The sequence below is a fragment of the Monodelphis domestica genome, chromosome 5 (genome assembly GCF_027887165.1).
Source record: "Monodelphis domestica isolate mMonDom1 chromosome 5, mMonDom1.pri, whole genome shotgun sequence".
In the NCBI taxonomy this organism is placed as follows: Eukaryota; Metazoa; Chordata; class Mammalia; order Didelphimorphia; family Didelphidae; genus Monodelphis; species Monodelphis domestica.
In genome coordinates this window covers 83094621-83119411 of record NC_077231.1, presented here as the reverse complement: position 1 = coordinate 83119411, position 24791 = coordinate 83094621, and the positions used below count along the sequence as shown (strand labels likewise).

The window sequence follows — 24791 nt, the reverse complement described above, 5'->3', positions numbered from 1 at the left end:
TCCCCAAGGAGAAAACAATGGACACCTCGATATGTACCAGCTATGTGACCTGGGCAGTTGTTTAAATGTGCCTCAGCATCTTCATCTATGAAATAAGGGGACTGAACTTCAACAGTCCCTCCTGGATTGATATCTGTGATCCTAAGCAAAACCCCCAACCTTTCTGGGCCATGTCGTCTCATCTGTAAAATGGGGCAAGTAACAGCCATAACATATACCTCACTTTGCTAACTACGAAGTGCTCCTAAATGTCAATTCTGCCAGAAGAACATTGTACACAGAGACTGATACACTGTGGCACAATCAAATGTGATGACTTCTCCATTAGTGGCAATGCAATGATCCTGAACAACTTGGAGGGATCTACGAGAAAGAACACTAACCACACCCAGAGGAAGAACTGTGGGAGTAGAAACACAGAAGAAAAACAACTGCTTGATTACATGGGTCGAGGGGGACATGACTGGGGATGTAGACCCTAAAGGAACATCCTAGTACAAACATCAACAACATGGAAATAGGTTCTGATCAAGGACATATGTGATACCCACTGGAATTACGTGTGGGCTACGGGAAGGGTGGGGGTAGCAGAGGGAGGGAAATAATGTGATTCTTATAACCAAGGAATAATGTTCTAAATTGACTAAATAAAATTTTGAAAATAAATAAAAAAATTTTTGAAGAAGTTACCACAAAGAAAAAAAAATAAAAAAATAAATGTCAGTTCTGGAGCAGCCCTTCTTCGGGGTAGGTAAAGGTTACACAAAGACTTATCATGAGGGCTGGACACTGCAGCGTCTAGAATGGGCCCTCCTGCTCAGGGCCACACACTTCTTTCAATGGACACAGTTTTCATGCATCTCGGATGTATGGACCTTTGGCCATTTATGGTAGGCCCAAAGGAGAAGTCACCTGCAGCCACTCTAATGTTAAAAATTACAGTGGCTGCAAGTGACTTCTCCTCTGGGCCTACCATAAATGACCAAAGGCCATCTAATCCACCCACACTCTTTTTACAGATAACAAAACTGAGGCCTGAGGAGGTTGAGTCACTTGCCCAAGGTCTTCTGCCTCCAGAACCAGTTTCCACCATACTGCACTGCTCTAAGACTATTTTTGTAAAATTGTATTTTGAAAAGATTTATCATCATAAGATAAAGAATATAGAGCAGTGAAAAGAACAAAGGCTCGCAAGTCAGATGACATGAGTTCAAATCCTACCACATATTCTAAGAATCTCACCCCATGTGACTTTTGGCCATTTACTGGGGCCCCAAATAGGAACTGGCCTAGACAAGATAGGATGAGATGGCTCCAAAGTTCCTTTTGGTTCTAAGCCCAAGATTTTAAAGACTTTTAGCTTTCTCATAGTGATCTACTCAACACACTTCAACAACACTTGGCACATCTGAATTGTTTAGAGGATTTGTTTTGTTTTGTTTTTTATTACAGAAGACTTTAACCACAAAACATTATTAGCAGACATCATTTTACAGGATGTCCACATAGAGAAACCCCAGTGGCAGCATCTAAAGAATACACTGTAATATATTCTTCAGCTGGTGAACCCAAACTATCCCTGCTTCAAGAATAAGGCAGCAAACTATTCCTGGGACTTTGTTATGACAAATAGTTATAGCTAAGTTGAACGTGCTCCTGAGAAAAAGTTGATGGAAAATAAGATGAATGGCTTCCACTTTTAAAATATGAGCACTTTCTATTTAGAAACCAGAATATAGTCAATGAAATTGCATCCATTTGGGGCCCATACCAAAGCTTACCTTCAGTGTTCCATCCGCTGAACAGCTAGCCAAATGTGTATCATCCGGTGAGAACTGGCAGTGGTTCACTGAATTCATATGACCAAAGAGGGTGTTCCGACACTCCTGCTTATTAAGATCCCAGAGCTATGTGGAAATATACACAAAATCAGAGAATTGGACAGAATCTCAGGGTGGACAAGAACCCCAAAGCCCAATAAATCCAACCATACCCAAGCAGCAATCTCCTTTACAACAAAGCCAACCAGCCTCTGTCCCAAAACTTCCCACAATGAAGAGTGCCTCCCACATCCCATAGCAACACATTCCACACTGAGAGGGTCCAAGTGTTAGGGCATCTCTCCTTTACCCCAAGACTACAGCTGCTTCTTTCATTCTTCTTAAGCTAAAGGAAGATATTGAATCCACAGTATTCCAGAGGTGCCATGAACTAGTGAATACCTAGTAATGGGGCAGCATTTAGATGAGAATCTAAAGTACACTAGGGAACTCAGATTTACCTCATCCATTAGTTTCATCACTAAATAACTGAATAGACAGTTACCGTCTATTTTAACTAGTCTGGAACAATTACAATTTTGCTTCTGAGCTTGGCATTCAAATGGAAGGTGCGTCTTAGTAATAGGAATTATCCACAGATGTTTTAAAAGGCAATGTGTAGCAAATGTTGTTATTTAATTCTAGAAATGGATGTTTCTTATCCTCCTCAATACAAATCTTAAACCTAGTAGCTTAACTGTACAGTCAGTATATTTTGGAAGAAAATTCATAAGAGTTTCTAGAGTGAAAGCTGTTGCTCTGAGCCCTGGAGATAAGTTGAAAGAAATGTATTGAGTTTTTCAAAGTCCCTGGGAGATCTAGTCACTGTATCTTAATATTCTCACATAACTGTGAAACACCTTTCTTTTGGTGCTATCAAACATTGATATGCAATGTGGTATAGTGATTAGGGTACTGGACTTGACATCCCACCTTAGCTGCGGGACCCTGGGCAAGTCCTTAACCTCCCTTTGCCCCAGATTCTTCATCTATAAAATAAGAGGGTTGGACTTTAAAAGACCCTTTCACCTCAAAATCTATAATCCTAAAGTATAAGGAAATCAAGGAATAGACTTTAAGCCATATTAAAAGATTAACTCATAATAATCTGGACAGTTGCACTCACTTTGAGGAAACAGTCACTGGATCCAGTGGCTAAGAGAAGGTGGTGCTCCATATTAGTAAAGTGACAGCAGTTGACCTGTTCCGTATGCTCATCGTAGGTGTGTACCAGCTCCCCAGTCCTTGAATTCCAAATCTAAACAGAATGGAGGAAAAAAGCAAACTGAGGCAACAACTTTTCTCTGTGTCACAAGGAAACATTCTCAAAAAAAAGCAGAGGAAATCCCACTGTGGATGGAACAGCAGTTTGCTTTGAGGCCAATAGAAGCACAGGAGGAAATACCCTGACTTGCCCACCCAGGAGTATCTTTTCTGACACAATTACAATTTACTGAAAACACTGATTCATCAACCAGCCAGCCTTTTCTAGGAGCTTACTGTAGGATAAGCCCTAGGAAGAAGCCAAAGAGTAGACAACAGATAGATACATAACAATCAGGCAGCACAGAACTCCTCGGAGGAGTTCCCTCAGAGAATGAATGAAAACTGAGAATTCTCCGGGTCAGTCTCAGGCAGGATTCTTGGAAACAAGTCAAGCCTGCACCCCCTAAGGCTCCCAATGCCATGACCCTTCAAGGCTGCAAAACATTTGACACAAAGTAGCTAAGTTCTGCCCTCTGCAATCTCCCCCTCACCCCCTTTGTCCCTGGCAATGGTTTTCCTAAAGCGGAGGTCTGCCCACATCTGCTGGGCCCCTTCCACCTTTCCAGGCTGGACCCGGCCTCCCTCTCTCAGCCCCCAGCCATGGGAAGCTCTCTGGGAGGCAAACAGTGACTAAGTGTCTGTGGTGGGATTCCGGGCAGAGAGCAGGCCCTGTGCTCACAGGGTACAGCTCCAGAGAGGTCCTCGGAGGCTTCTAGTCCAGATGTTTCTAACCTAGAGTGCACGACTTTTTTAATATTTTTACATCTATATTTCAGTATAATTGGTTCCTTTGGTAACAATTATTTTATTTAAAAACATCATTCTAAGAAGTCTTTATAGGGTTCACCAGACTGCCAAAAGGTGCTATGTCATACAGACATACAGACACACACACACACACACACACACACACACACACACAGAGATTAGGAAGAGAAAGCCCAAAGAGGTCAAATGGCCTGCCTATAGTCACATGGGGAACAGCTTGCAGAGAAAGGATTTGAACTCAGATCCTCTGAGTCCAGACCCCATGTTCTTTGCCATTGTACCAGCTATCTCCAGCTCACACGGCAGCATCTAATGAGAGGGAGTCTCAAAGGACTCGATCAAGAATTCTGACAAGTGGCAGGCGGGCCGTGGGCAACTGCAATGCCCAGCCCAAACCTGGGGCCCCAGCTGCCCCCAAAGCTGAAGTCGCTGGAGGTCCAGGTTTCTCACGTCTTTCCTGAGCTCTGGCAGATCCAAGCTCTCAGCAGGTTCTCAGGATGGACTCTACGGCTCTTGAGGGCTTTGGCCCCAGGCAGGCTCCTCTGTCACGCCACACTGAGACGTCTCTCTAAATTGAGGCAGGCGCCCTGGCACAAGGCCCCGGGATAGGCTGCCCTCTGATTAGGATCCCTGGAGACCATGGGTGCAACCAGACACCCCTTCAGAGCCCCAGAGCTCTTACCCACTAACATTTCCCCTTCCAAAGGATGGCAGGAATGACTCAATGATGTACAAATCTGCCTTGACCTCTGAAAGCCATCCCAGGGAGCAAGCTGACACTCGGGTGCTCCCCAGGCCAGTGAAATCACCTGGGGTGCCACCTTGCCTCTACAAGGAAGAAGGCATTACGAGTCTATAGTACAGGGGCAGCTGGGTGGCTCATTGTATTGAGAGCCAGACCTAGAGACAGGAGGTCCTGGGTTCAAATCTGACCTCAGACACTTCCTAGCTGTGTGACCCTGGGCAAGTCACCTAACCCCATTGCCTAGCCCTTACTGCTCTTCTGCTTTGGAACCAATACAAGGTAAGGGTTTAAGGCAAAAAAAAAAAGTCTCTGCTACTCAAAAGCAGAAGTCCTCTTAGGGACCCCCTCGCCTGGTCCTTTTCTGGGCCTGCTTCAGTGGTCCACTGAAGGCTTTGGGTCTTTTCTCAGAGATATTGCTGGGGGAAATAATTGGGGGGGGGGGGGTTCCTGGGCTGATTTCAGAGGTAAAGAAATGGGGGCCTAAGGAGGCACCACACTCACAGCTCCTCCCCAGCACCCAGCTCGTGAACAGTAGAGCCAGCCTGGGCCCTCTACTTGGGCATAAATGGTCCCTTCAGAAACACATCCACATAGGCAGCCCCTGGGGGCGGGGGGGGGGGGGGTTGCAATCTGGGCACACGTGGCTTTCAGAGGCGTGGCCTACCTTCACTTTCCTGTCTGCCGAGCAGGTGGCTATAAAGAGGCCATCCTTGGAAAAGGCACAGCAAAGCACCTCGTCCTCATGGGCCTCCACTTCCAGGAGCCGCTCTCCGGTCTCTGCCTGCAGCACCTGCGGACAGCCACAAAAGTCAGTCCTCCCACCTTAGTCGACCTCCGGAATGGGGGAAGGGCGGACACCCACTTCTCAGTGCCAAGAGGCACCTCCCTGAGGGTTGGAGCACAATGGCTCCTGGCCGGCTCCCTCCGAGCCCCCGCGTTTCAGGATGGGGGAAACTCCCGACATCTCGGAGAGCAGAAAACTTCTAGTTTCAGGGCTCCGAGCTGCCGCTGTGCAGCGGACAAGGCTGACCTCTGCAGGGAAGAGCAGGGACTGCATCTGAGGATGAATCTGATCATCACAGGCTCAGGGCCCTACCAACCCCGGAATGACTGACTGACGCCGGGAGGGGGAGCTTCCGGAGAGGCCCCTGGCTGCCCTGTCCTCCCTTGACAGCTGAGGAAACTGAGGCCCAAAGAGGGATCTGTCCAGAGGCCACCACTCTGCTCCACACCTAAAAGTCTATAAACATTCTATCACCATTTCCAAACAATCAATTCTGGGTCCTTCAGAACTGGGCCACATGCCAGGAGTTTCCACTTTTACTGAAAAAGATTGCTCCCAGTCACAGCCACACAGGCGCTGGCGGTGCAATGCTGGAATAAAAGGGCTCCAAGAACGTTCCTAAAAACACTAACCAGGAGCCAAACACTGAGTAAGGGAAGTGAGCCGTGGGGATCCCAGAGAACCCATAGCCAAGGGAAAGTGCCTAAGACTGGGATATAAAAGAAAAGGTACAAAGCTAATTTTAAAAATTAATAATTTGTACAACTCTGAGGTTATCACCTCACACCTAGCAGACTGGCTAACATGACAGCTATGCAAAGTAATGAATGCTGGAGGGGATGTGGCAAAGTAGGGACATTAATTCATTGCTGGTGGAGTTGTGAACTGATCCAGCCATTCTGAAGGGCAATTTGGAACTATGTCCAAAGGGCGACAAAAGACTGTCTGCCCTTTGATCCAGCCATGGCACTGCTGGGCTTGTACCCCAAAGAGATAATAAGGAAAAAGACTTGTACAAGAATATTCATAGCTGCGCTCTTTGTGGTGGCCCAAAACTGGAAAACGAGGGGATGCCCATCAATTGGAGAATGGCTGAACAAATTGTGGTATATGTTGGTGATGGAATACTATTGTGCTAAAAGGAATAATAAAGTGGAGGAGTTCCACGGAGACTGGAACAACCTCCAGGAAGTGATGCAGAGCGAGAGGAGCAGAACCAGGAGAACATTGTACACAGAGACTGATATACTGTGGTACAATCGAAGGTAATGGACTTCTCCATTAGGGTCAATGCAATGTCCCTGAACAATCTGCAGGGATCTAAAAAACACTATCCACAAGCAGAGGATACTGTGGGAGTAAAAACACCGATGAAAAGCAACTGCTTGACTACAGGGGTGGAGGGGATAAGACTGAGGGGAGACTCTAAATGAACACTCTAATGCAGATACCAACAACATGGAAATGGGTTCAAATCAAGAACACATGTGATACCCAGTAGAATCGTGTGTTGGCTATGGGAGAGGTGGGGGGGGGGGGGGGAAGAAAATGATCTTTATTTCCAATGAATAATGTTTGAAAATGACCAAATAAAATAATGTTTAAAAGGAAAAAAAAAGTAATAATTTGTGAACAACCTGGATGGATCTATGAGAAAGAACACTATCTACATTCAGAGGAAAAACATAATTGATCCCATGGGTCGAGGGGGATATGACTGGGGATGCAGACTCTAAATGATCATCCCAGTGCAAACATCAATAGCATGGAAATAGGCTCTGATCAAGGACATATGTAATACCCAGTAGAATTGCGTGTCGGCTATGGGAGGGGGAGGGGAGGGGAGGAAGGAATAGAATATGATTCTTATAACCAAGGAATAATGATTGAAATTGACTAAATTAATTTAAAAATAATAATTTAGGGGCAGCTGGCTAACTCAGTGGATAGAGAGCCAGGTCATCCTGGGTTGAAATCTGACTTCAGACACTTCCCAGCTATGTGACTCTAGGCAAGTCACTCCACTGCCTAGCCCTTACCACTCTTCTGCCTTGGAACCAATACTTAGTATCAATTCTAAGGCAAGTAGGTAAGGGTTTAAAAAAAGAAATAATAATCCCAATAATGACCTTGCAGATATCCAAGGAACTTCAGAAAATCACATGATGCAGTTACTATTTCCAGGCAAGATGACACTCCCAGCTTCCAAGACAGAGCCAGTCTATTCTGTCCACACCAGTGCCCCCCAACACTAGCAAGGAAACCAGAAACCACCGACAGACACTCCCAGCTCTCTGCCCACTTTTCACTGAGGAGGTGGAAGACAGATGTGGGGAGCAGAGGGAAGGCAGCTGCTGTGTGTGCCAGGGAACCTGGGGGTGGACGGCCAGACTGATGGATCGCTAAATTGAGGAAGTGCCAAAGACCCCTCCGTGCCTGCAGCAAGTGCAGAAGATGACAAACCTGCTCCCCAGGGTATCCTGAGGGCTCCCAACTCCCTTGGGGCACTCTCATGCCTCTCGTCTCACCTGTAAGGTTTTATCGGCACCACAGGACGCAATTCTCTGTCCGTCTTTTGAAAAGCAAGCGTGGTAGACAGCATCTGTGTGGGGGCGCACAACCAGCCGAGAGAGCTTCTTGATGGTTTTTTTGTTGCTAGACACAAAAGAGAACAGAAGCCACAGTAAATGAAGGTCCTCAGCAACCCCACTTCCCTATGTAGAGCTGAATTCTTGGCTCACACACGATGAAGAGCTTGTTCCACCTCCTCCAAAATACACTTCTCTTATTTGGATAACATACACCAACAGGCAGATGTCAAAGGGAAGAACCAAAAGAGAAAATAAGATTATTCTTCTCTAAAAATGAGACCACATCAAAAAGCAATCCGTGCCAAGAATCCTGATTTTCATTTCAATGGGAACAAATTAAGGGACCAACTACATCTGACTTTTCATTCTGGTTGGATACTCTGTCATTAATTACAACAATTTATTAAATTGCTAATAATGAAATGGGAGGCAGCTAGCTGAGAGTCATGGTAGACAAAGCAGCCTTGAAGGCAGTTCCATTCTTCTGCTGCAGCTAGCTGGAGGGCTGGGGGTGAGTCACTTAATAAGCTTTTGGTACAAAGCAACCCCCTAAACATTTTTTTAAAATAGCCCTTACCTTCCAACACAGAATCAATACAATATGTTGGTTCTAAGGCAGAAGAGTGGTAAGGGCTAGGCAATGGGGGTTAAGTGACTTGCCCAGGGTCACCCAGCTAGGAAGTGTATAATTCCAGACTTGAACTCAGGACCTCCTCTTTCTAGGCCTGGCTCTTCATTCACTAAGCCACCCAGATGCCCTGCTTCTACAACTCTTAAATCTCAAAGAGATCAGAACTGGGTTAGAGTTGCCACTCCAGGGAGCTCAGAATAAAGATGAAATCATAAGCATGCACAGTAACTGGTTAGACTGGAGAGAATCCTGGGCTCCCACTCAGGAAAACCTCCTGTCCAGTCTGGCTTCTGACCCTTCCTAGCTACAGAGGGAGCCCCAGCGAGTCACGGCCTCAAAATGCCTCAGACATCTTCTAACTCTTGGTCTTGGATGGTATAAACAAAATGACCTCAGAAGATCCTTCCAGTTCTCAGATTCTGTGATTCCATGATATGGAACATCAGAGACTGGTTCTATTCTGTGTTATAGAAGGCATTTCTCACACTAGAAGTTCCCTACAGGGACAAAATGGAGATTCTGTGCCTGTGTTCTGCAAATGCAATGCCGGCGGTCACATCAGCGGCCAGGAGAGAGGGGCTGTGTGAGGCGAGCAAGGAGCAGAAGGAGCAGGCACGCCAGGCTGGCAGGAGTTGGCAGCTCAAAGGATAGAGCACAATTCCTTCCCTGGAGTCGGGGAGACACTGCCTGGCTAGGGGTCCCTGAGCATTCATTAACTTCTCCCTGCCTGTGGTTCCTCAGCTGCAAAGGCACTGAGGCGCCCCCTCTCAGGGTGGCTGTGATGAAGACAAGTGCACAGCACCAGCCTGCTTCCTCCCTTCCTCCCGCCTTCCCTGCGGTGTGAGAAAGCTGCACGGCAATGGCCACGGAAGCTGAGGGAGAGGGGAGAGCCAGGACAGGGCCAATGGCCACCTTGGGGAACAGGCAAGGTCGGGGAACCAGGGAGCCATGGGGAGTCCAGAAGAAAAGGAGGAGAGAGAACTCAAGGAGATGGATCCACGAAGGTCGTTTGTTCTCTTTTCTAAAGAGTGGGAGACCCGAATCTGCTTAAATCTTCTTTCTCAACGTACCAATCGAGCATCAATTAAGCACCCACCACGTGCCAGGTATTGTGCCGAGTGAGGGCACGGAGGAAGCATGTGCACAAAGGGCTTTACCCAAGTGCTGCAAACACAAGGAAGACTTGGGAAAGGAAATCATCTCTGTGAAGCAGACAGTGCAGCTAAGCTGGAAACAGAGGTGCGAAGAAGTTCAACAGTTTGCGTGAGGTCACCCAACCAGTTAAGTATCTGGGGCAGGACTCCAACCCAGATCGTGGGCTATTTCTAAGCCTTCCGTGGCTGATGGAATGATGCCTCTTTCTACTCAATGACAGAGGTTGATATGGTCTTAGAGTGCTAGTCATAAAACCAAGAAGTCCTGGCTACAAATTATGCCTTAGAGCAGTGGTTCTCCACCTTTCTAATGCTGTGACCCCGCAATACAGTTCCTCATGCTGCGGTGACCCCACACCAAAACATTTTGGTGGCTACTTCAAAGCTGTAATGTTGCTACAGTTATGATCCGGAATGTGAATACCTGATATGCATCATGTACTCTCATTGCTACAAATCGAGAGGTTGAGAACCGCTGCCTTAGAGAAATACTGGCTGCATAACCCTGGGTAAGACACTGAATGTTCTCATTGTTCTGGGCATCTCTCCAAGGCTCTGAGTTGCAGAAGTGACCAGACTTAAACTGGAAGACAGAAGTTCCCTAGACCACGGAAATCCCAGGTACAATCTCTCCTCCCTATACTGACTTCCATGGAATTTTCTGAGAGGCTTTTAAAGAAAAGCTTTTAGCAAAGCCAAAGCATTCTTCAGGATCACAAAATCATCCCAAGGAGGCCAATGCTTAAATATTAATGCATGATTTGACTTATCCCCCTTTTCAGAGTTTATTTTAATCTACTTACATCCATTCCAAGTAAAGTTTCCCTTTATCGACCTCCTGCTTGGCCCGTAATTTGGCCTGTCGATACACTTCAGAAGTTTCAGGTTCACAGAGACCGAGTTGCACAATATTAGGAAATGGCTGGCGTCCAAGAAGGTGTCCATTGAGAGACAAAAACTCTTGAAAATTCTCACAGATAGTGCAATCCTATAGCAAATTGAAATCTCTTAGAAATGCAAACAAATCTAAAATTTCACATTTCTCTAAATGTCACAGTGATCTTCTCATTTTCTAGGTTTGAAGGAAACATCCTTTCTGAACTAATGTGAAATGACCTCTCCTAGCCTGGACTTTAAAGGATCCCGTTAAAGTTTGGTTAACCAGGTACTTACATTCAAGTTTACTTTCCTAACACAAGAAATAACTCTCTTAAAGTCATTCTAAATTATTACCAAGAGTTATTTAGACCATTACACATTTCCACTGTCCCAACTTCAAGCCCTCCAAAACTATCCTATTGAACTTCAAGAGAAACTCAAAAGACAGAGCAAAAAGTAAATTATAGGGAGATAATTAACTCAAAGAACAAAAACTATTTTCTAATCCAAGCTAACAAGTTTATCTTTTTTTATTTAATTTTTTTCTACCTAACAAAAATTTATTTTCTCTCCTCACACCACCTGCCCCCAGGGGGGAAAAAATCACCCAATAAGCATTTATTAAGTGAGTACTATGTACTAAAACTGTTCTGAGGCTATTATACAAAAAACTAGCTCCTGCCCTCATAGAACTTACATTCTAAGGCAATCTTTCCTTATCCCACTATTAAAACTAGATCCCAAAATCAAAACAAGGGGTCATTCAAGATCTTATTCTTTTTAAGGATACATACCTTCTTGTCCAATAAATGTCTATATCGCATAAACTCATGTATCAGATGAGCAGGTCCTACTAATTCAGTCTTTGCTTTAATCCAATCAAGGGAAAACATTAGATTGCAAAGTTCCTAAAATAAAGGGGAGGACAGTTTAGATTTCCAAAAGAAAGACACCTCTATGCACATGCATGTATGCACATACACATGCACCTGTACCTATCACTGCTGATGGTGGATGTTTCTAAGAATGGGACCTGGGCAATGCTTACCAAAAGTAACCAAAGAATTTAATTCTATATTAGAAATGTTAGATTTACCAATAAGAAAAAGAATTTGAAAGAGTTAATATTAAGCATTAATATAAAGAAACTAAACTATCACTCTTTGCAGATGATATGATGAGAATCCTAGATTGAGTTAACTAAAAAGCTAGTGGAAATAATCAGTAACTTTAGCAAAGTTGCAGTATACAAAATAAACCCACATAAATCATCAGCATTTCCATGTCTCCAACATAGTCCAACAGCAAGAGTTAGAAAGAAAACTCCATTTAAGATAATTTTAAACCATATAAAATATTTGGGAATCATTGGCCAAGACAAACACAGGAATTATATGAACACGATTACCAAACACTTTGCATACAAATAAAGTAAGATCTAAACAACTGGAAAAACTTTAACTGCTCATGGGTAGGCCAAGCTAATATAATAAAAATGACAATCCTACCTGAACTAATTTACTTATCCAGTGCCATACCTATCAGACTAATAACAATTTATTTTACAGAACTAGAAAAAAGTAATAAAATTCATCCAAAAGAACAAAAGATCAAGAAAATCAAGGGAATTAATGAAAAAAAAAATGAAAGATGGTGGCCAGGCAGTACCAGATCTTAAACTGTACTATAAAACAGTAATCATCAAAACAATCTGGCACTGGCTAAGAAATAGATGGGAATCAACAGAAAAGATTAAGAGTAAATGACCTCAGCAATCTAGTGTTTGATAAACCCAAAGATCCCAGCTCTTAGAATAAGAACTCACTATTTGACAAAAACTGCTGGGAAAATTGGAAAACAGTATAGTAGAAACTAGGAATGGAGAAATATCTCACACTCTATACAAAAATAAAGTCAAAATGGGTATGCAAATAGTCATCATGAACATATTAGTGGTAAGATTATTTGTAATCCTTGAGTGAGGATTATTGTGCAGCTGTGGATTCATTCATAATTAGTGTCAGCTAGACAGAATAATATGAAAGTATGAGGCTGTGGGTAATTATTAATATAGTAATTCCTATGAAACTAAGATTTAGACATAAAGGGTGATCTTATAAGTAAATTAGGCGAACAAAGAATACTTGTCATATCTATGGAGAAGGAAAAAATTTATGACCAAACAAGAGATAGGGAACATTATATGATGTAAAATGAGTAATTTTTACTATATTAAATTTTCAAGGTTTTTGTACAACAAAACCAAGATTAGAAGGGAAACCACAAACTGGGAAAAACAACAAACAAATTTCTTTGATCAAGGTCTCATTTCTCAAGAGAACCAAGTCAAATTTTTAAGAATATAATTCATTCCCCAACTAATAAATGGTCAAAGGATATGAATAAGCAGTTTTCTGATGAAGAAATCAAAGCTATCAATAATCATATAAAAATGTTCTAAATCCCTTAATTAGAGAAATGCACATTAAAATAACTCTGAGGTACCGCCTCACACCTAGAAGATTGGCCAATATGGCAGCAAAGGAAAATGACAAATGTTGGAGGGGCTGCAGCAAAATTGGGACACTAATGGAGGAGTTGTAAATTGATCCAACTATTCTGAAGGTCAATTTGGAGTGATGCCCAAAGGGCTATTAAACAATGCATACCCTTTAATCTAATACCACCACTACTAGGTCTGTATCCCAGAGGAATAAAAAAAAGAGGAAAGGACCTACTTGAATAGCTACTCTTTTTGTGTTGGGAAAGAACTGGAAATTGAGATGTCCATCAAATGGGGAATGACTGAACAAATTGTGGTATATGAGGGTGATGGTACACCTTTGAGCTGGAAGAAATGATGACTAGGATAATTTCAGAAAGAGCTGGAAAGTCCTTCATGAACTGATAAGAATGGAAAAAACCAGATCCAGGAGAACACTGTATACAGGAACAACAATACTGTGGAATGATCAACTGGGATAGGCTTAGCTACTCTCAGCAACACAATGATCCAGGACAATTCTGAAGGACTTAAGACAAAAAATACTACCCACCTCCAGAGGCAGAACAGAACTGTTCAAATGCAGGTCAAAGTATGCAATTTTTCACTTAGGTTTATTTGGGTTTTTGTTTGAGGGTTTAGATTTTATATGATTTTTCTCTTACAAAAATGAACAATATGGAAATGTTTTGCATAGTAATACATATATAACCCAGACAGAATTGCTTGCCAGCTCCAGGAGTGGGGAGGGGAGGGAGGAAAGAAGGGAAACAGTTTGAATCCTATAAATTCAGAAAAGAAAAGTTATGTGGAGATTTGTTATAACAAATAATTGGTAAAATATCTGTATAATTAAAAAAATTTTAGATAAAAACAAAAAACAAAAGTAACCAAAGAAGTCTCTGATAAGGTTTCAATGTACAATGTAACTCTTTTGACACCAGTTCAAAAGAATTTTAAAAGTTAAATTAATGTTGTAAAACCCTGGACACATAGAAAATAATTTAAGCAAGGCATCCAACTGATTCCTTATTCCCATGTGTGAAATGCAAAGCTTTAACTCGGATATAATGAACAGGATGTCACCAAAGACAAGAGAGAGAGAGACAGAGACAGAGAAAGAGAGACAGAGAGAGAAACAGAGACAGAGAGAGAGAAAGAATAGAAGTATTTATTAACTCCTTCAACGAAAACCCAAGGGTTTTCTTGTTCTTTATTAAAAGGGATGGCCTCTGGAAGAGAGGGATATAAAGGAGATACAGTGGCAAATACTAGGGATATAAAAACAAAAGATATCATTTTTCTAAAAAAGGCCAGCAATCCAGGATATGGTTTGATATCTCTAGTCTGTCTGTCTTTCTCTCTCTCTCCCTCAAATGAATGTCTTCATTAAATTTCCAGGAGGGGGACAGCTAGATGGCTCAGTGGATTGAGAGTCAGGCCTGAAGACAGGAGGTCCTAGGTTCAAATATGACCTCAGATATTTCCTAGCTGTGTGACCCTGGGCAAGTCACTTTACCTCTATGGTCTAGTCCTTAACACTTTTCTGCTTTGGACCCATACACAGTATTATTCTAACATGGAAGATGAGAATTTAAAAAACAAAAAGTTGGTCTGAGAATATATTTTATGCTGCCTAGGCTCAGGTATGTTTTGAAAAGCAAAATCAAAACACCACAATTGCTAGTTCTGGCTCTAGGAAAGGTATTTTATGCCATATAAAGCTATACCCTCCCCTCCCACCAAAAAAAATTCCTAAATCCAATTTTATATTTGTAACAAATAAAAAATGCTAAATATAATTGGCATGAGTTAGTAATGATATTATTTTACATTGATACTTCCAAACTCATTTTTTTTAAAAAGTCTAATTCTAGTTACCGTTATCACTGGAGATATGCTGCAGACATAACCCACCATGCTTCACTAGGAGGAACAGGACATAAAAAGCATCCCCAATCCAGAAATAAGCTAACCTGGATTCAAATTCTACCTCTCTGCTTACTACCTGTGTTACCTCAGGCAAGGCAGTCCCCCTCCTCGAGGTCCCTACAGAGGGTTGCTGTTAGGAGTTTTACATTGCCCTCTGGATCCCCCATAGTTCTGATTCATGCTTCAGAGAGACATCGGATATGGGGATTGTGGATAGACCCAGAATTGACGAGGAAGAGGAGAGCATGAAGGGTCACAACTGGAAAACTGTACGGTTCTTCCAGGCCAGAAGTTTCAATCTAGGCCCCCTCGGTCCTGGACATCACCCCACTGGGAAGTTGGACTCCAGACCCAGATTCTGGGGGTTGAAGGGCAAGTTTTTGCCTTATCTCGCCCTAAGCCAGGTCACAGACTCACTTCCCAGGCACCAGCTCCAGACCTCTGCATGTCACCTATACCACCAGAACGTAAGTTCCTTGAAGGCAGCAACAGTCCTCTCCTTCTTTCTGAAACCCCGGTGCTTAACACAGTGCCTGGCATGCAGTAAGTGCTTCTTCTACAGAAACTCTGCCCCAATTCCTCTTCATTTCAGGGCATTCACTTTGTTAATTATTTCCTGCTTTCTGCATATAGCTTCCTTGCAAATATTTGCTTAGTGTCTCCCCAACTGGCCTGAAAGCTCCTTAGAGCCCAGGAACCATTTCTTCCCTCTTTTCTGTATCCCCAGAGTTTAGCACATAGTACCTGGCACCTACAAATAATGGAAGACTACTGAGCCCTAGAAAATAAGGAAAGGGGAGGGATGATTAGACTAGTGTGAACAGATACAGACTGAAGTAAGCAGAGCCAAGACAACAAGTCTGAAAACTCTTCTGATCAATGCAATCACCAACCATGATCCCAAAGGGCCAATGATGAAGCAGAGACCCACCTCCCAACAGAGTGTGTGGTGGGGAGGGGGGGGGCCTCTAGGTGCAGAATGAGACACCTATTTTTGTAGATGGCCAATGTGGTAATTCCTTTTGCTTGGCTATGACTAATTGTTATAAATATTTTGTTTTTCTTTTTTTTTTTTAATTGGGGCTAAGGTGAAGAGAGGCAGCTAGACAGCACAGTGGACAGAGTGCTGGGATTGGAGTCAGGAAGACCTAAGTTCAAATATGACCTCAAACACTCCCTAGCTGTGCCCCTGGGCAAGTCACTTCTTCATTTTTTGCCCCAGTTTCCTCATATGGAAAACAAGCTGGAGAAGGAAGCGGCAAAAAACTCCAGTAACTTTACCCAAAAAAAAAAAAACCCAAATGGAGTCATGAAGAGTTGAAGGTGACTAAAACAACTGAACAGCAAAGAGTGCAACAACAAGAAAATAAATGCCGTTAACAGAAAAATAAAATGAAAAAAATAAAGACATTTTTTAAAAGTTGTACTTGGCAGATTCAAGGTTTCATACTGATGTGGGCTGAAATGTCCCCAAGCCCTGCCAAGTAGCTGTACACAATCCAAAGAGCACAGAAACAACAACTAGCTGATTAGGACGGGGCCACCTTCTGATAGAACAGATGGGCTGCTCAGATTCACAATCGGGAGAAAACTCCTCATCAATCTTTAGACATATCTCGGATCCTTGGGAGGGTCTCTGGACAGCCCATTCAGGGTTTAGTTCCCCAGTCACACAGAACTAGGTTCAAACAGTGCTTGGTTTGTACACTCCCTGCCTTCCCCAGAATCAGAATCAGGAACCAGAAGTTATCCCATTCCCACAGGGGTTTTCACTGCCTAGGGGGCAAGCAGCATGAATCTTAGACACAGCCATACAGGCCCAAGTGGATCACGGATAAAGGGGCATCAGTGCCTTGGACACAACAAGGCCAATGACCACTCAAACAGATGACCCCTTCCTTGGTGACTAAGGGAGACAGAAGCACTCCTGAGAAGCCCTCGAGGCCTGTCCCTTGGCGGGGCTGCTCTACTTTCCTCCCTTACCATGGAGCCAGCCTCAGGACAAGAACTCCAGCTCAAGATATCCCCTTTTTCTGTCCCTTCCCATGTGAATATGTTCTCATTTGCTGATGACTTCAAAGTTATTAATTTTTTCAAAAACCTGTTTTTAAAAAAGAAAGAAACAATATGTCCAAGCTCAGGCTCGAGTCTTCTCTGCTTTCCAATCCTGCACCATCGGGGAGGCAGCTGCACTCAAGGGCCAGGCTGCTAGATTCCTGTCACCTTGGGGCAGTGATGGTGAACCTTTTAGAGATGGAGTGCTGGGCCCCACCCCCACCCTCAGATGAAGTGTTGTGCCCACCCCCACACACACCCTCCCCCATTATCCCCCATTACCCCACCCAGGGGAAGGAGGAAGCACTCCCATTGGGCTGCTGGGTAGAGGGGTGGGGATATGAAAAAATGATGTCAGACATAGTGGAGAGGGGGAGGGGAGCAGCTCTGCCTGAGTCCCTCTGCCTTTCTAGTAATGAAATGGCGAGGTGAGGGAATACTCTGTGTGCCATCTTTGGCACCCATACCATAGGTTTGCCATCACTGCCTTAGGGCCCCGGAAGTGGTGGTGCTTCACTCCTCCACAGCTCACCACCAGGCAACCTCAGCGCCCCAGAATCTCACCAAAAGGAGAGAGAAGCAAACCAGACACTGCCCTCCTCCTCCAGTCCAGTGGCCAGTGATATTGCAAAAGCTCAGGTCTGACTGTCACTCAGCTCAACAAACACAAACGTCTGTTTTGAAGCCTTTCCTCATCTGGCCTCACCCTCCCTGTGCAGGCTTGTTACACATCCTTCCCGTTATACACGCTACAAGGCAACTCAACTGCCCACCTGCCATTCCTCATACAGGATTCCGCATCTCCCATCTCTGCACCTTTGTCCTTGTCATCCCCCATGACTAGGATGGACTCAGCCTCTCACAATCTCCTGCTTCCTTCAAAGCTCAGCTAAAAAGCTTGTCCTTCATGAAGCTATGCTACCCTTACCCTTAAAGATTTTATCCTTTCTTTGTCCAGGTCTGCATTTACTTTACACATATGTGCTATTTCTCCCAATAAAGTGTGAGCACTGAATAAATATTAGTTATTTGACTGAATTCTGAGAAGCAGGACAAGGCTTGTATGAAGTCCACAAGAGTAAAGAATTCAGGGTAGAAAAAAGCAATAATATACCCACCATGCACACTGCTGTGGGTAATACTGATCTTATTTGGGGTTTGGATATTGATGGCCAGTTGATACTGCTCAGGTGGTATAGATAGCCTAAAGCTGTCAGGGTAACCTATTTGAAGGTGGTAGATGAAATGCTGGACACAGCTTAATCCAACTCTTATTTAATTATTATGAGGAGAGGCAGGGATAGGATAAAGGAGGTAGGAATAAACAGGAAAACTCTTATCCTAATTCCAATATTTCTAAATATAACCCCGCAATCTAAATCCTCACAGATTTGCTTCTTGTTCACCAAGGTGAACCTCTTAACCTATTCTCAACTATCTAAACCCCAATTCCTATCTAACTTAGCTTCTTCTAATACATGAACTTTAGTTTATATTAAACTCCTTAAAATAATCTATGAAAATAGCAAGTAGCCTGAAGCTAACTGCCAGATATGGTTGTTAGAATCTCTAGCCTGTCTCACTTTTTTTTTTTAAACCCTTACCTTCCATCTTGAAGTCAATACTCTGTATTGGCTCCAATGCAGAAAAGTGGTAAGGGCTAGGCAATGGGGGTCAAGTGACTTGCCCAGGGTCACACAGCTGGGAAGTGTCTGAGGCTAGATTTGAACCCAGGACCTCCCATCTCTAGGCCTGGCTCTCTATCCACTGAGCTACCCAGCTGCCCCCCTGTCTCACTCTTCTGTCAGAGAGAGCCAGAAACTGACAGTGTTTTTCAGTGAGAGGGAACAGAGCCCTCTCCTGGTAGCTGTTTCTTTCTTTGGGAGAAAAGCTCTCACTTCAACCAACTCCTCAGCTTCTTCGAAGTTAAACCCACTTCTCAAAGTAGTCTCTCTCAAATCACTCACAAATATTCTCAGAGAAATTCTCCAGCAACCTCCTCAAGAGAGGAAGTTCAAGAGTCAGGCCCCAGCTGTCTTTTCCTTCCTGGCTTTATTATCTCTCCTTAAAGAGCGAGCCCTCAGTTCTATTTTGAAGGCTTCCACCTTAAAGAGCCCACAGAACCATTCTGTGGCTGTTCCCTCTCTCACAGAAAACAGTATCCCATTGCACCTCTATCTCTGTCTTAACACTTCTGCTCATAATAAACTAATTTAAAATCCTTATAATTAACTTCACAGAGTCCTAATCCTCTCGCCCTCCCTCCTCTCCGATATGACAGAAAGGGGGGGAGAGCCTGTGGTGTGCCCAGCATGGTCCCTCTTTCTTCTGTTAACAATCCATCGATGTTTAAGGAAAGCCAGTGTGGAGGAGGACAGTGTTTATGGGTTTGTTTGGAAGCACTTCTCTATGGGTAAACTTTATTTTTCATTAAAATGAGCAGAGCCCTAAAGCGAGCAGTCCTTGTCTCCCTCCCCAGCAGGGCCTGAGCCAAGGGGGACCACAGAATGAAGAAACCAAAGCCAGACCCACTTACCTGGCGCATGTCGGCACTCGCCATGTGGTATGCCAGAAAGTTGTACCAGTACATGGAGTCTTCTTGGTCGGAAGGGAGGGAATGCGCCTGGCAGTACCTCTGGAACTGAGTCACCACCTTTCTGTGCAACTCCTGTAACCGGAAGAACACAACTGTGCACATCAGCTGGCTAAGAAAATGAGGGTCTTGTGTCACAAGAAATGACAAAAGGGAGTATCAGAGAAAACCAGAAAGATTTGGATGAACTGATGCAACTAATCTGATAAAAACCAGGAAAACAACTTAAAACAATAACACTGTAAAGATAAACAACTTTGAAAAATTTGAAACCCAAGGACTGATACTGGTCAAAGCTACCCACCTCTGAACACAAAGTCCTGAGAGACTCAGGGTGTAGACTGAGACATGCATCTTTTGAATATAGCCAATGTGAGAATTTGTTTTGCTTAACAATGCATTTCTTAGGCTTTCTTTTTCTTTCTTTCTCTTTTTTTCCCCATTTTTCATTGAGGGGAAAAGATGGGAGAAAGAAAAGAAAATTTTTTTTTATTTTTTTTAAATAAATTTTTAAGTGAAAAAATAATTTTAAAAAAAATTTTAGTAAGTAGAGAAATTTCAACAACCTTCCATGCTTCTCCACCATGGATAGATAGTTCTAGTGTCAAAAGATAGATATTTAGATCAACTCATATAAGTTTGCCTTTTAATTCATGAAGAAGCACGCAAGAGAAGATAGTCAATGCTCCCAAAAATACTTGGAAAATAGCCAAAAATATCTGTTCAAAAATGAATATCCCAAAAACGAAGGGATGAATTTTTTACTGAATGTGTGAGAAGTATCTTCTATCTCAGCATGAGGAATACTGAATTATGTATTGCACGAAAGCAACAGTATCATATATATCAGACTATCACCTCAAGAAAGAGAAAAATCTGAATCCCAAAATGTCAGAAAACAATGGTCAAAAATGATTTCTACATGTAACTGGAAAAAAAATTTTTTTCAATGAAAGGGGAAGAAAGTCTACACCATTCCAAACTGACAAAGACCTTGGTACCTTGAGTTGGTCACGGTTCTTCTCCATGAGGAAGTCTACTTGAAGATCATGTAAGTAATAACGGAAAGACTTTCCATTTCGATCATAAAACAGGAGGGACTTGTTAATAAATTCTTGTAGGATGTCCTCGACCTCTTCAGTCTCCATATCCCAGAGAATACATAATACCTGGGAAATATTGTGAGACTTAAGGCACCCAGAAGCAACAAGAACAGGGACATGAAGCTGGGGACAACACTATAAAGTGATATCATGCAGGTGGCCACCCACCAGCTCCCTGGGGAGAAGGCAGAACACTAGGGAAGCACAATGCTTTCTAGCTTCATTAGAAGCACTTCCTTGAAACTGGCCCTCTGGGCAGACTCTAGATAGATAATACATGTTTTATATCCCCATGCACACAAGTCCCAGCAGCCTTGCTGGAGAATAAGTGTCAATGGGAAGCTGGAAGCTACTCTCCCATTCCACTCCCAATTCAGTAACTCTGGCCTGACTTGGAGCCAGTGGTTCTCCAAGTCCTACAAGAAGAGGAAAGGAAGGCACCTCAGATACATCCTCTGGCACCCCGTGTTCTAATTAACCCCATGGCATGGGAAGAGGGCAAGAACAGAAAGGTCCCACAGACATTCAGAGCAGCAGCTTCGTGGTGAGCAGGTACCCACTGATTAGGGAATGTCTGGCAAACTGCAACATGTTGATCAATCAATGAACAAAATGTTTATTAATCACCTACTATGTGGCAGACACTATATTTGGTACTGGAGACACAAAGATAAAAACAAACCATGCTCTCACACAGTTTACATTTTTCAAGAGAAAAAGCACATATAAATGTGTGTGTGTGTGTGTGTGTGTGTGTGTGTATCTGAATCTAACAATACATCCAGTTTGGCTGAGGGGGCGGAGCCAAGATGGCAGAGCAGGTATAGGGGACCCACCTGATCTCTACCAAATTATCTCCAAAAAGCAAAGATAAAGCCTCAAAACAAATTCTGGCATAGCATAAACTACAAAAAGACAAGGTGAAATCATTTCTCAGCCAAAAACAACTTAGAAGGTCGGCACGAAGAACCTAGTGCATGGGATAGAGTTGGAGTGCAGGTGACAGGCCTGGGGCCCAACTGAAGCAGCAGCTAAGGCTTCCCATCAGCCATAGATGGAAAGGAGGGTCGGACAACTGCTCAGAGGTAGATCAAGAAGTCCCTTTGCTGGCTCTGGATGCAAAACTCTTGTTCAATTGCCCCATTTGCAGAAGAAGGTCACAGTCCTGGGGCACTATCACAGGGTGAGGAGGAGAACTAGCAGACACCTATACCTGAGGCCTCAGGGATGCAGGGGACCCTGGTCACAGTTGCAAGAAGGTTTAAGAGTGCTTGGGTTTACTCACAGACCAGAGCACAGGCCAGGAAAGTATTAAACATACCTGTCCTTATATCATACCATACCACCTTGGAAAAACTTGAAGGCAGCTGCACAAAGCACCTGAAGCTTAGAATAGTACTCCTTTCGCAGTTATAGAGCCCAACTTTAATAGTTTTTTAAACTAAGAAAAAAGAAACAATCAGAAAAATGAACAACAAAAAAAGAAAATCAACATAGAAAGTTTCTTAGCCTAAAACAACGAGGAATCTAGTTCACAGGATGGAGTAAGAGATGTCTTGGTGACAGGCCAGACTCAAACTCAGAAGAAGACAACAAAGTCAATACTGCTCCATCCAAAGACTTCAAGAAAAATATTAATTGCTTTCCAGCCCAAGAAGAATTACGGAGTTGCTCAAAAAGGACTTTAAAAATCAAATAAGAGAAGTAGAAGAAAAATTGGGAAGAGAAATGAGAGTAATATGGAGAATCATTTTTTTTAAAAAAGAGTGAACAGCTTGGTAAAGGAAACACAAAAAAATACTGAAGAAATTAATACTTTGGAGTACAGAATAAGCCAATTGATAAAAGAGGCACAAAAAAAACAGAGGACTTCTTAAAAAACAGAATTGGCCAAATGGAAAAAGATATACAAAAATGAACTGAAGAGAAAAATTTGAATTGATCCTATGAAAAAAAGAGGTTCAGAAATCCATGGAGGAAAAGAACACTTTACAAAGTAAAATTGGCCAAATGGAAAAAGTACAAAAGTTCACTGAAGAAAATCATGCCTTAGCTAATGACTCATGAGACATCAAGAAACCATCAAAGTCAAAAGAATGAAAAAATAGTAGAAATGTGAAATGTCATAGGAAAAAACAACTGACCTGGAAAACAAATCCAAGATAGATAATTTAAGAATCACTGGACTACCTGAAAGCCATGATCGAAAAAAAACATAGACATCACCTTTCAAGAAATCATCAAGGATGGGCAGTTAGGTGGCTAAGGGGTTTGAGAACTGGGCCCATAGACAAGAGGTACTGGGTTCAAATCTGGTCTCAGTCACTTCCTAGCTGTGTGATCCTGAGTAAGTCACTTAAACCCCATTGCCTAGCCCTTATCAGCCTTCTGCCTTAGAACCAATACACAGTATTGAGTCCAAGATGGAAAATAAGGGTTTAAAAGAAGAAGAAATCATCAAGGAAAGCTCCCCCAATATCCTAGAACCAGAACAGAATGTAAATTAAAATAGAAATTTAAAAAATCCACCGATCACCTCCTGAAAGGGATCCCAAAAGAATAACTCCTAGGAAGGAATATTATTGTAGCCAAATTCCCAAACTCCCAGATTAAGGAGAAAATAGTGCAAGCAACCAAAAAGAAACACTTCAAGTATCATAGAGTCAGGATAACACAAAACTTAGCAGTTTGTACATTAAAGGATGGGAGGACCTGGAATATGATATTCAGAAAGGTCTGGAAAGACTTCCATGAACTAAAGCAAAGTGAAATAAGCAGAACCAGGAGAACATTGTACAGTGATAGGAAAATTATACAATGAACCAATATAACAGTTATTCTCAGCAATCAATACAATAACCACAAAATTATCCCAAGACATTCATGATAAAAAAAAAATACCATCTACTTCCTGAGAAAAAAGAATTGAATCTGAACCCAAACCAAAAACAAACTTTTTTCACTTTTTTTCTACTTGAGTTTCCTTCCACAAATGGATTAATATGGGAAAACATTTTACATGATTGAAAATGTAAAATCTATATAATATTGTTTACCATCTCAAGGGAAGTGGGTAGTGGAGGGGAGAGAGGAATGTAAAGAATTTGAGACTCAGTATTCTTTGAAAAATGTTGGAAACTTTTTACATGTAATTGAGGAAAAAATAAAATTAAAAAATAATTACAATGAATCCATATACACCCATAAGTGTGTATTTGTGCATGTAAATACAAGACACCTGGAAGACAGGGCATTGAGGATGAAGAGCTGAGAGAGTCAGGAAAAGTTTCTGTGGAAGATGAGGCTGGATCTGAGCCTTAAAGGAAATGAGATTCTAAGAGGTAATGGGGAAGTAGAGAGAGAGACCACCTCTGAACACAGGAGACACACATGGAAGATGCAATGTTGAGCATGGCAAAGAACAAGTATGCCAGTTTGGCTGTACCAGAGAGGGCATCAAGGTGAGTAATAAAGTTGGAATCAGATTCTGAAGGTCCTTAAATGCCAAACAGAAGAGATGGGGGGGGGGGGGGGGAAGGGGGGGTACAGTTGGGTGGCTCAGTGGATTGAGAGCCAGGCCCAGAGACAAGAGGTCCTGGGTTCAAACCTGGCCTCAGACACTTCCTAGCTGTGTGACTATGGGCAAGTCACTCAACCTCCATTGCCTAGTCCTTATCACTCTCCTGCCTTGGAACCAATATTCAATATTGATCATAAGATGTTAAGGGTTTTGGTTTTCTTTTTAAAGAGAGATAACAGGGAGCTCCACCTTTGGTTATTCTGTCCCCATCTTATTTGGGCACAATTCTTTGCATGTTGTCTCCCCTTCAGAGTATAGGCTCCTTGTGATGAGGGCCTAGTTTTTGCCTTTTCTTTGCATCTTCAGCATTTACACAGTAAATTGTGTGTAAAATGCTGGCTGACTGACTTTTTACAAAGGGGAAGATCAAGGAGGAATTAATTGTGG

General features: G+C 42.8%; 1 protein-coding gene across 10 annotated transcripts in view; it reads right to left on the bottom strand.

Moving 5' to 3' along the window:
• Nucleotides 1–24791, bottom strand: part of APAF1 (apoptotic peptidase activating factor 1) — an 86108-nt gene that overhangs the window by 38049 nt on the left and 23268 nt on the right. For 9 of the 10 annotated variants that reach the window (XR_008912122.1, XM_007503261.3, XM_056798680.1 and 6 more), the window contains 8 exons: nucleotides 20723–20890; nucleotides 19665–19796; nucleotides 11433–11546; nucleotides 10563–10747; nucleotides 7912–8038; nucleotides 5264–5389; nucleotides 2947–3078; nucleotides 1782–1907 (listed from right to left, as the gene is read on the bottom strand). Coding sequence is in view for 8 of the 10 variants with exons in the window: in XM_007503261.3 (XP_007503323.1) it covers nucleotides 1782–1907; nucleotides 2947–3078; nucleotides 5264–5389; nucleotides 7912–8038; nucleotides 10563–10747; nucleotides 11433–11546; nucleotides 19665–19796; nucleotides 20723–20890 (1110 nt within the window). In the remaining 2 variants the exon portion in view is untranslated. Of the gene's footprint in view, nucleotides 1–1781; nucleotides 1908–2946; nucleotides 3079–5263; nucleotides 5390–7911; nucleotides 8039–10562; nucleotides 10748–11432; nucleotides 11547–17056; nucleotides 17175–19664; nucleotides 19797–20722; nucleotides 20891–24791 lie in introns of those variants that run through there. The other variant, XR_008912123.1, reaches the window with a different exon arrangement.